At 57.5% G+C, this 12,390-nt stretch overlaps 1 protein-coding gene across 1 annotated transcript in view; it reads right to left on the reverse strand.

Moving 5' to 3' along the window:
• Nucleotides 1-12,118, reverse strand: part of STX1A (syntaxin 1A) — a gene marked incomplete at both ends in the record, with an annotated part of 44,936 nt that extends 32,818 nt beyond the window's left edge. Inside the window, 3 exons of the mRNA XM_079545169.1 lie at nucleotides 1,183-1,282; nucleotides 2,371-2,448; nucleotides 12,089-12,118. Of these exons, the coding sequence (XP_079401295.1) occupies nucleotides 1,183-1,282; nucleotides 2,371-2,448; nucleotides 12,089-12,118 (208 nt within the window). The remainder of the gene's footprint in view (nucleotides 1-1,182; nucleotides 1,283-2,370; nucleotides 2,449-12,088) is intronic.
• Nucleotides 12,119-12,390: the final 272 nt, after the last annotated feature.

Genomic DNA, 12,390 nt, shown 5'->3' on the forward strand with positions numbered 1-12,390 from the left:
GGGAAGCAAAGCAGCAACAGCTCCTTCCTAACAACACCCAAACAGAAACACTGCTAAATCCTACACTGCAAGCACGGAGCAACTGAGCCTAGAGAACAGCAAACAGCAGCCTGAGACATGGTGCTCCTCTCTGCAACTGGAAAGTCCCCATGCTGAGAACACCAGCTGCCCTCATCAATACCTCCAGTGACTGCCCCAGCGCCTCAGCTGGCAGCCAGGGCACAGCCTGCACCTGGGACAGCTTCAAGTCAGCAATGAGACATCCTGAAGGACGGTGGGGACAGTGCACACCTGGAGGCTCACAGGGCTGTACCGTTGGCTCCTGATGCCGAGTCAGCACGGGCTGTGCCTGTTCTGCCTGCAGTTGGTGTAACAGATACAAACGGAGGTGCTGAACAAGCACTTGGACTGGACAGAGCAAGAAAGCAAGCCACCCAGCCTCAAAACTGCCACTGCTATTTTCAGCCTCTATGCTGCCCTGTCCTTCAGGAATTCTCCACCAGCCTCTCTGAAACCTCACCCTCTCTCTCTCAAGGTCAGAAAGCCAGCAGGAGTCTTTCCTTTCTCTTTTCTGCGTAGGTCTCATCCTTCTCTCACATGGACCACTGTACTGGGTTCACAAAGCAAGGTTCCTGGCCCCCAGCAGGGTGAGGAGCAGGCTGTCCCCATGCAGCCCACGGGCACCAGGCAGAGCAGATCTCCCCGTGCAGATGTGAAGGAGCCCACGTGGAGCAGAGGCAGCGGGGGAGCAGCAGAGACAGAACAATAGGGGCTGAGCACAGCACCGCTCCGCTGTGCTGTTCAGAGGGGAAGGGAGGCGAAGGCAGGGGGAGGACAAGTGGTAGTCAGTGACAGCACTGTCACTGTGCGTAACAGGCAATAAATCACATTAGCCTCCCTCATGCTGGGCCTGTATTGCCCGCAACGGTAGCTGTTAGTGATCTCCCTCTCTTTATCTCAATTTGTTTTCATGTTCTCTCCCACAGGCTTTTGAGGAAGTGAGAGAGCAGCATGGTGGAGCTGCACTGCCCTCCCATGTGAGACCCCCACAACCATCAGCCACCTCAGGAATGGAGCTTTCCAGCAACCACTGCCTGAGGACAAGGAGACTTCCACCCATCTGCCCAGCCTAGGAGCAGCCCCACGGCCAGCAGGGACATGAGCAGCTCCCGGCCCACTCACTCTCATCAGGGTTGGGTGAAGCAAGAATGGCACTATGCTTCCTCTTCACTTCCTCCACGTTCTCTGAGATTTTATCGATGAACCCTCGTATTTCTTCCACCTGTGGCGACAGAAAAGAACACAAGACTACCGTGAGAAGCTACTGAAAGGCATCCTTGGCACATCTGACCTTTAACAAAGGTCTTCCTGGGCCAGCGTTTTGCAGTGAATTCTCACACTGCAGGGCTGCCATGAAATCAAGCTTTCCATATCACAGCAACCAGCTCTGCAGTCAGAGCAAAGCAGTATAAGCTCTGGGCCCTGCATGCCTTGTGATAAACTGAGAAACACTGGAGACCTGTTTAAATGAGCATCAGATCTATGAATTTCCAGACTCCACAGCTCTGACATGAAGCAGTGGCTCCGGTTGTACCAGCACTGCCCAGCTCTGGCTCAGACCCCAGCCTCTGCTCCAAGGGCTGAGGACTCCTCTTTGTCCCTCACTCGTGGTGGCAGCAAGGCCAAATGAGATGAGGTTTCTCCATGCTGGCATCTTCCCTGCACCTCAAGGAAATGAGGAAGCAAGCCAGCAACCTCGAGACTGGGAACCTCTACTTGTGCCCTCTGCCTGCACACACTCAGCTCTGTCTTCTTCAACTCACACCATCGCTTTGCTCATCTTCATTCAACCGCATGTCAGATTTTTCATTCCACACTCCATTGCCTGCACAGATACATTTCTACACCCCCTACACACATGCCATGCTAAGGGTAGGCTAAAAACCGCGTGCATATCTCACTGCCACCCACATGCCATAAGACAGCCTCTTGTTTGGTAACGAGAGGCACAAAATTAAATCAGTCCCATGCAGAAAGTGCTACTCTGCAGAGGTGCCTTCAGGAGACACGTTAGAGCCTGTCTGCTCTGATGGCATGCATGCTGCAGCAAGAAAGCCTCCTACGTGGCAGCCTGTGTCCACAGCCTCCCATGCTCCCACTGAGCAGTCAGCTGGCTCAGTCGCCCCGCTGCTTTCTACAGGAGCAGCCCTGGGGTCAGGGAAGACCTGCGTGGCAGCCGCTATTCAGCGCTCGGTGAAGCCCGGGGACCTGGAAGCCGAGCAGCAGCAGAGCAGCATCAGTCAGGGCAGGACATCCAACCCCAACTGGACCGCCCACCTGGGAACCCGCATCACAGACGAGAGCTCTCACCTGTTCAAAGAACTCGTCCATGAAGCGGTCCCTGTCCACACTGACGGTGACTTCGTCATCGTCATCACTGTCCTTCGCCTGCAAAAGACAGAGAGAAGGATCAACGAGTTCTTTGCAAACAGACAGACCCACCCAGGAGCTCCCCTTGGCGCACCACCGCTTGCCCCTTCCCTCAGCAGCTCCCAGCAGCTGGGACAGCACTGCTGCACCATGGGCAGCTCCAGAGAGCAGATGGCATCCGGCTCCAGCAATAAAGACACGACAAGCATCACTGTGCAGCAGGCCGTGCCAGCCCTCAGCCTGCTGTGGCGAGTGTAGGAGGCTCACGACAGCCACATACACCTGATGGGAGAACTGCATGTGCTCGCTGAGCTGCCCTCAGCTCTGCAACAACAGGAATGGGACAACAGGGCGCATGTTACAGAGCGTGGGAAAGGTGGGACAGAACAGAAAATACATCCAAACTGGAAAAAGCTCAGCAGGTAAAGGAGGGGGGGAGTCCCTCTCTGCAGTAACACGTGTGTGTCACCGTCACCTCGTGTCCCAGCAAGGCGGGGAACACAAACTCGCAGCGGGAAGAAAAATGACAGTCTTCATGTCCTCTGTATATGGAGGCATTTAAAAGACATCATCCAAAGAAGATAGATGACAGAGGGAAATGGAAAAGTAATGGGGTAGAAAAGTTTCTTCATACTCTGTCTGAAGCAGCAAGAGGTATGGGGAAGATTTAGCAGTGAGGACTGTCTTTGTTCATCTAATTATTGCCACACACATTGCACGCTGCCACGCAGCAGCTCACTGCCCTGCACTCCATTCACACATGCACACAGCTGGCCGATACAGACAGCAGGGATCTACAGAATTCCTCTCACGCTGAAATATGCCAGGTGACAGCCAGCTTTTTCCATTTGAAAACTGTTTCTTCAACTTAGGATGGCTGGGTTGGGTGGAGCCCTCTAGAGCAGACCCCAGCTTTCTATTCTAGCCACTGCTCATGGCACCATTTGCTTTGGTAGCCATGAAAGCAGTATCCAAAGATATCCAAGAGCACTAAGGTGCAAGTGACAGACTGCCCCCAATGGGTACAAAGAGCAGTACTGCTGCCCAGACCCATCCGTGGGCACAAAGAAGGGTGTCCAGCATCAGAAAGGATGACAGAGCTGTGGGGCAAAGACCAGATGTTGTCCCCAGCCCTGTCTGTGTGGAGCAGGGTACGTGCAGAGCATGATTCAATGCTGGGCTGCAGATCTGCTGTTGGCAGCAGGGTTTGATGTTCTGTGACGAGGATGAGAATCCACTCAGAGAGATGGGACCCACCTGGCAAACCAAGGAAAAGACACTTTTTGCCAGGAGGATGCAATGCCTGACTTCATAAGGAAGGCACTAAGAACTGCAGGGAGGAGTAACCAGCAGCCCTGTGCAGGAGGGATGAGACCATGTGATGGAGGGATCACAGGATCAACAAAATGGGAGTTTTTAAAGTTAAGTACAGTCACCTCCAGCACCTGTAGGTAAGCAAGTGCCTACACAGCACTGCCACAGAGATTATCACAAACCCCTTCTAGGAACCCTGCATGCTGGGGTGCCTTGATGGTAACATCCCCCTCCAAAGGACAGAGCAGGCAATGAGGAGAGGTGCTCAGCTGGCCCGCAGCTGACCGTGAGGCAGTGATGTGCCCTCCCAGAAGGAAGGCTGATGGCATCCTGGGCTGCATCAGACCAAGCAGTGCCCACCAGCCAAGGGAGGTCACCCTTCCCCTCTGCTCAACATGGGGGTCCTGGATCCAGATCTCCATCCTTGGCACAAGAGAGTCCTGGAGCCACTGGGGAGAGACCCGTGAAGGGCTGCAAGGATAATTCAGGGTCCGGAACATCATGTTATGGGGAGAGGTGGAGAGCTGGGGCTGCTTAGGCTGGAGGAGACGCAGAGGGATCTCATCAGTGTCTGTCAGTACCTGAAGGGAAGGTGCAAAGAGAACACAGCCAGGCTCTTGTCAGCGGCACCCAGGGCCAGAATGAGAGGCACTGGAATACAGGAGGTTTCTCAGAACACGATGAATGCTGTGTGTGTGACCAAGCACCGGCACAGGCCGCCCGGAGAGGCCACAGATTTCCCTCCTTGGAAATGCTTAAAAGCCATCTGGACATGGTGTGGGGCAACCCACCCTGGGTGGCAGAGCGGGACCAAAGCTTCCAGAGGTTCCTCCCAAGCTCAGCCCACCCACAATTTGGTTTCTGGAAGCCCAGAATTCACCATCTGCCCTCCTCCTCCCCCACTGGTCTGAATTACCCATGGCGCCACACGGCAAGCCCCGGGATGATGAAGAAGACTCCAGAAGCCAGCCCAGCAGTGCAGCACGGGAGAAGTTACAGCATCATCTCCCAAAGCCAGCAAAATGCTCTGGGATCCACGTTTGCATTTTGCTTTACACGTGACCACAAATCCCACTTCATTTGCGCTGTGCTTCGTTTTCAGCATCAACCGTCTGCCGCTAATTAAGACAGACGGCACTGCAGCACAGCCGGGAAACCCCGCGCCCACCAGCGGCCGCCTGGTGCCCCCCAGTCCTGCACAGGGCAGGGGACATTTTGTTAGGAGATCTGCAGCTGAGCACATGCAGCGAGCACCTCTTCTGTCTTCCTTGTGCTGGTGCGACCCCGAACAGCACCAGAGGTCATAAGGTCCCCCTATGCTCCTTTCTGTCATCCCCTCCCACAGCGTGCTGTTATTTAGGGCAGGCACTGAGCGGTGCCGCCCTGCTGTGTGCAGGGAAAGCGACACAAGAGCCCGGCTGGGAAGAGGAAATTACACGGATGGAGCCTGATGGCGGGGAGGGCACATGTCACTCCCACAAAGTCACTGCGGGCTCCATAATGGCACCATCTGTCCCAGCCGCGTCACTGCAAGCACCCTCTGCGCCGTGCCACGTCCAGCACGCAGCGCCCAGCTGACTGCCCGGCCCCAGGGACAGGCAAGGAGCAGCAGCGGCCCCCGGATACCTGTGGGGCTCAGCAGGACTCCCTAAGGACAGAGCTGTCCCCAGGTGGGCAGAGCACACCTCAGCTCGCAGCGATCCCCGGCACAGCTCACCCCTCGCCCTGTTTCACTCCCACAGCACTGCACTGCAGGCGCCATCACCCCAGGGCCGAAGCAGCTTCCCTCACACCGCTGCCAAAGCAGACACGAATCTGAGCAAACTTCCCCATGGAAACCTAAGCATCGACCCAAGGGACAGCATGTGGGGTTCTCACCAGGAGCTGCTGCACAAGATGTCCCGGTGCGGCCACCCCAAGTTCCCAAAGAGGTGGCCAGACACCTGTGAAGCTCTGGTCTAGATCCAAGTGAGGTCAGCTTGTCACCCCAACAGCCCCAGCACCACGCAGGAAGCAGCTGGTACAGGAGACAGAGCTGCACCACAAGGCACAGCAGGGCTGGGGAGGATGCCCAGCACCCCGTGCTTCCCAGCTCCCAGCATTTGGTAACAGGCACACTGCTAATACATTCATTAGTGAGCAGATTACATCCCTCTGCTTCAGCCAAGCCTCATTTCTGAAAGACAGCAGAGAAGCACAAACCCCAATGAAAAGGCTGGAAGCCTGCTGCTCCACACTGAAAACCAAGAGGCCCCAGGCAGGGAGAGCTGTGACATGATGGTAACGAGGTCTCTATTATCTCTGCAGCAGCCACATGCAAGCTCATCCCCTGCTCTGTGCCGTGCGCGCTGCGGATCGATTTGACCGCATCCGGATGCATCTGAGGAGCCAGCAGCGGAACCTCACAAGGGCATGGCGCGCTCAGCAGCCCAGGGGATGGCACAAACCCCTGCCAGCTGCCCAGCCCTGCAAGACAACCCTTGCTAGGCAAGGCCTGCAGCGGGCAGCACGCAGCCGGAGCCCGCAGCCACCCCATGTCAGCACGGCCGCAGGACCAGCAGCACGTGCCACCCCGCGTCACCAAGGGAGGAAATGCAAGCTTCACAGAAGCACAGAAGGTCAGAAAAAGGCCACAACAGCTGCTACCCCCTTTAAAAGACCATTAAATTAACATTTCCCTCAGAAGTGCAGGCTGCTGCTCTCCATCATCCCTTCCGTGGTGAACCCGTTCTCACTGAACAGACACCTCTGCAGTACAGTCTGCTGAGCTGCACACACGTGTCCAAACACCACTTGGCTCTTCCTGCCTCCAGCCCAGGAGCCCCCAAAATCCCTCAGCAGCCACAGAGCTCCTGCCATCCTTCACTGGCTGTGCAGCTCCAGCTCCTTGCCTTGCACGTCGCTGTGAAGATGGATGAGGTCAGAATAATTCAGTGATGAACTGCAAGAAAAATCTCCACTCAGCCATCTTAAAAGCCTACTAGCACCAACGCACAGACACCAGGCCGCATCCCAGCTTGGCTGCATGCAGCTCTGCCATGCTCAGGAGCACAAGGGCAGGTCACCAAAGCTCTGCTTCATATGAACATGGTTCTGAGTTCCCCTGCCACCGACCAACCACCTCCTCCTGGGGGGCTCTGCTGACCCTTTGTGCCTTACAGCCACAGCCCGAGTGAGCTTCAGGAGTCCAGAGGGAGAAGTGCTGCCAGGAGCAATTCAGGAGGTGCTGCCAAAGCTGAGGATGGTTTCCGGAGAGTGTCACTCAAGACCACGGCTCGTGCTATCAACTGGGCTCCGAAATTTTTGCAACTACATATATACAGTACAGCTAGGAAGCATAATAAATGGAGTAGTGCACAGCCCTAGATATTTTACAGCAGATAGACCATCATTTATTTATCACAGAAAGGCTCAGGTTGGAGCGGACACTAAAGACCATCCAGCCCCATTCCTGCATGGGCCGGGTGTCCCCAGCTCGGGCTGCCCAGGGCCCATCATGGCCTGGGGCACCTCCAGGGATGGGGCACCCACAGCTCTGGGCAGCAGCGCAGCACCTCACTGCCCTCTGAGTGAAGGATTTCCCCTCACGTCTGATTGATTGTTGAAAATTGTTGAGCCTCAGGTGCTTCCCATGGCCTGCTGTCCATGTCCATCTGGATGCCGTCCCTTCCTTCTGCTGCATCTGCTGCACCGCTCGGCTCGGTGTCTGAGGGTGCACTGAATCCCATCATCCACGTCCCTGATAACGCTGTTGAAGAGTACGGGTCCCACAGAGCAGCCTGTGGGACAGCACTCATCCCTGCCTCCACCTGGCGCAGTCATTGACCACAGCCCTCCAGCTGCGACGTTCCAGCCAATTCCTTACCCACCAAACATCCCGCCCCTCAGACCCAGATCTCTCCAACTTGGAGATAAGGATGTGGTGGGGCACCACAGAATCACAGAATGGCCAGGGTTGGAAGGGACCTCAAGGATCATGAATCTCCAACCCCCCTGCCACATGCAGGGCCACCAACCTCCACGTTTAATGCTAAGCCAGGCTGCCCAGGGCCCCATCAACCTGGCCTTGAACACCTCCAAGGACACCACGTCAAAAGCTTTGCACAAGTCCAGGTAGGTGACATCGGCCACCCTCCCTTTGCCCACCAAGGCCATCGCTCCATCACTGAAGGCCACCAGGAGGGCCAGCCGTGCTCTGCCCTTGCTGAGGCTGTGCCAGCTGCCTGCGGTCACCTCGTCTCCCCTCTGCCTTAAGGTCTCCTCCGCGGTCTTGCCAGGCACAGAGCTGAGGCTCACAGGCCTGCAGTTCCCCATATGGGAATACGGCAGCAATGTTTCCCTTTTTCCAGTCCTCAGGAACTTTAGCCTGACAGTCACGATATTTCAAATGTGATGGAGAGCAGCTTGGCACCCACACCAGGCAGCTCCCACAGGACCCTTCTGTTGTGTCCAATTCCAGCGTTATTGCAACCAGTTTGCATTTTGGACCAGCAACGTTCAATGAATAAAAGTTGAAGGCAAAACCGACTATCACTCCCGCATGAGTCATCATGTGTTTCCAATTTCCAACACCAGCAGCACAACGGAGAACAAGATTTCCAAGAGTTTTGTCCTTAGGTGTTTATTTTCATCACTGCAGAATTATGTTACCAACCTCTGGCATGAAGCCCGACAGCTCTGTCAGAGCTCTGGCCAACTCCTAAGAGCCCTTCTGGAAGGAGACACGCTCCATCCCACCCGGCTGCTGAGGTGCATCCATGATACCACAAAGCCTTCAAGGATTCCTCAATGACACGCTATGGGTACAAACAGCTCAGAGCAGGGGCTCAGCATGGCATGAAGGTGCTCTCCGTCCCTCTGTGCAGGCAGGGCTCAGGCAGGGCTGCAGCTCAGAGCAGCTCTGCCCCACATGCCTCCACCAAGGGACCCTCCCTGCTCATTCTCCCTCAAACACACCCCTGCAGGCATTCAGGCCAGGCTGGACGTGGCTCTGGGCAGCCTGGGCTGCTGGTTGGCGACCTGCACACAGCAGGGGGTTGGAACGAGATGGTCATTGTGGTCCTTCTCAACCCAGGCCATTCTATGATTCTATGAACCCAGATTTACTCTGAGAAATTGAAAGCTTCCCCCCCCCCCCCCCCTCCCCTTTTCTCCCACAACTCACTTCTCTGGGAAAGACATGAAAATCAATGCAGCTTGCAACACCCGCATCCCTCCCATCAGACTTTGCTGGCTATAAACACAGTGATGAAATTTCTTGGGTGCTCTCATCTAGATTGTAAAGGAAACAGCACCCTCCACAAGAGACATCAGCCTTCCCAGAAGGCAGAGCTGAAATGTCTCCTGGCAAAATGAACATTTGTTTTGTGCATTGCATGCTGAACGTCTGACAGGTCCCACTGGAAGATCTGAAAGCAACGGAAGACAAAAGGAAGGCTTAATGCTAAAGAATTTGTAACAGACATTGCAGCAGAAGCGCTGTAGGATGGGAAACTAGGAAGTGCCAGGATGGGAGCAAAATGCAGCCCAGGAGGTTCCCCACACCATCAGGGAGCTGTGTGGGCAGAGGAACCTGAGAGGTTTGGAGTCTCCTCTGTTGAGGTGGTCAAAAGCTGCCTGCACGTGTGCTTGGGCACCCACTGTGGGTGTCCCTGCATGGGCCACCCAACATTGAGAAGTGGGCCCCCATTAACCATGTGAGGTTTGACAAGGCCAAGTGCACGGTGCTGCCCTGGGGTAGGGGCAATGGCAGATATGTGTTCAGAAGGGGGGAAGAACTCCTTGAGAGCAGCCCTGCAGAAAGGACTTGGGGTTCTGGAACAGGGAAAGCTGACCTGAGCCAGCAGCGTGCAGCCCGGAGAGCCGCCAGCAGCCTGGGCTGCATCGGCAGAGGGGTGGCAGCGGGCAGGGAGGGGACTGTCCCCCTCTGCTCTGCCCTCGTGAGGCCCCACCTGGAGTCCTGCGTCCAGGCCCGGGGCCCCCAGCACGAGAAAGACGTGGGGCTGTTGGAGCGGGTCCAGAGGAGGGCATGAAGTGCTCAGAGGGCTGGGGCACCTCTGCTGTGGAGCCGGGCCAAGGAGCTGGGGGTGTTCTGCCTGGAGAAGAGAGGAGAGCTCACTGCGGCCTTCCAGCACCTAACAGGGCATACAGGACAGCTGAGTAGTTATATGACAAGAGATTTCATATTAAAAGAGAAGAGATTTAGGTTAGATGTGAGGAAGAAATTCTTCACTGAGGGCAGTGAGGTGCTGCATTGCTGCCCAGAGCTGTGGGTGCCCCATCCCTGGAGGTGCCCCAGGCCATGGATGGGCTCTGGGCAGCCTGAGCTGGGGGTACCCAGCCCATGGCGGGGGGGCTGGCAGGGGGGGTTGTTGGGCAGTGAAGCCCTTTCCAACCCAACCATACTGTGACTCCATGACGCACAGATCTCCACCAACCTCAGCCACTCTGCGAGCTCTGCTCCACCTTGAACAGCTGCCCTCCCCACAGCGGCTCTGCAGTCCTTCCATCCCTCCTGCTCCAGAGATGGCTCTCGCCATGTTTCTGTACCAGCGCTCTCCTTGGTCCAATGCCTGGGCTGTTATTTACAGCACACGGCTTTGTTTCTGTTTCCTGAGCCGCACCGCTCCGTTTGCTGTCTGCTCTCCGTGGCTTTGCTCTGACGCTGACCCCATGGCTGTCTGTGCCCACTGCAGCTGCCGGGGCCGGCGCTGGCGCTTCCCTCCTCCTTTTTGTTAGCACACATAATTTTCTGGAAGTAGCAATTTATCACAGTGCTTAGCTTAATGAGCCTTACTGTACGTATTCTGCCCGTAGTGATCATTTTGCATATTTCCTGAGCAATCTTGTTAGCGGGGAGATACACGGCAAAACAAACATTTGTACAGCTTCCGAGCAGCTCGCACAAAGGCAAAGACGCTCACAATTGAAGCAAGGGCCGGGCTGAGCCTCCACCGCACACCAGGGGACACGGTGTGCCGCAGCCCCCCAGCACAGCAGCTCAGTGGGGACGCAGCGTGGCCACGCAGTGACACCTCGCTGAGCAGCGTGCTGCCTGCAGAGCACAGCTGTTCCCCCACTGCCCCCCCACCATCTTGCTCCCATACAACAGTCCTGGTGCCCACGCAGGCGGCAGGAGCAGGGCTGAACAACTAACACCGCCCTTCAGGTTGGAGAGGACAGCGTGAAAGCGCGGCACGTCGCCAGGACAGTTATAAAACGAAAGGAATCCTGCAGTGAAAAGAGTAAATCGATCTATTGCCCGGGTTAACGGTGCCTTCTGCATACCAAGAGTTGGCACCGTGGACCACAAAGATGCTCACATGGAGAACAGGGGCACAGGGCTCTGTTACAAAAAGCAACTTTGGTCAACTTCACCGCTGTGCCCGGAGGAGAGCATGTCTGCAGCGTTCCCCGCAGCACAGCCCAGTAGGGACAGGCGCTGAGCCCACCCAGCAGCACCCTGGCTCCAGCACCGCACCGCGCAGCGCTTCGCGGGAGGCACAGCCCGGCAGCCCATCGGGGTGGGCCTTTCCCAGCCCCACTGGAAGCCAACAATCAACAGTCACCGAAGACCTACAGACACCAGTACCGCTGGTGGCCGCACGAAGTGCTGCCTGCAGCCCTGCAGCCGCGCGTTTCCGACCGCACGCAGCGCAGCGTACAGCCGCCCAAAGGGGCACGGAGCAGCCGGGCTCCTCCATCCCATCCCACCCCACCTCATCTCATCCAGGCTCCCCCATCCCACCCCATCCCCGCGCACCGTAACCTGCGCTATACAGGAACAGCTGAACCCCCGTCCCCGATACCGTGTGGCGGCACAGCAGCGGTCCCGCACCGCCCCTGCGGGCACGCAGTGCTGCCACGGAGCGGGGATCTCCCGCAGGAGAGAGGCGAAATCTCTTCTGAGATTCTTATTTCGTTGTTTTTTTTTTCCCCCTCATACCCAACACGTAGAGGAACCGAGAGATGCTCAAACGCCCCACGCATCGCCAGCGCCGCTCCGGGCAGACGTAGGCGCGGGCCCCGCCGGGAGGACAGCCGCACACATCGGCTCTGTCGTTACCGACCAGCCATTTCCCAGCGGGGACGCACACCCGCACGGGGACCCGCACGGCTCTGCGACGCGGGGCTGCAGCGCCACATTAGCGGAGCGAGGAGAACAGAAATGCAAAATGGGCGCGGGGGCCGCGGAAAGACCCGACCCGACCCCGCACCGCCCCGCACCGCCGCCGTGGCCGCGGAGACCGGCGGGGACCGGCGTCGACCGAGGGATGAACGCGGCGATGAGCAGCCCCCCATCTCCTCATCCGGGAGCGCCCCGCATCCCCCGCCCCGCACTCACGGCGCGCAGCTCCCCGGTGCGGTCCTTCATCGTTCCCCGCTCCGAACGGCCGCGCGGGGGGAGTGCGGGCGCGGCACATGCGCGCAGAACGGCGGAGCGGCGCGGAACGGCCCCGCGGACCTCTGGGAGCGGCGGGGGGGTCACGTGGTGGGGGCGGCACGCGGGGGGGCGCGGGGCGGTGCGGGAGGAGAATCCGCCCCCGGTGCCACCGCCCTCGCAGCGCTGCCCGTAACGCGGCTGCGGAGTCACCGCCGTCCCCCCCCCCCCTCCCTTCCCCCGCGGTGATCTTTTGTCTTCTCCCA

Source organism: Tetrao urogallus (assembly GCF_951394365.1).
Source record: "Tetrao urogallus genome assembly, chromosome: 20".
Classification (NCBI taxonomy): Eukaryota; Metazoa; Chordata; class Aves; order Galliformes; family Phasianidae; genus Tetrao; species Tetrao urogallus.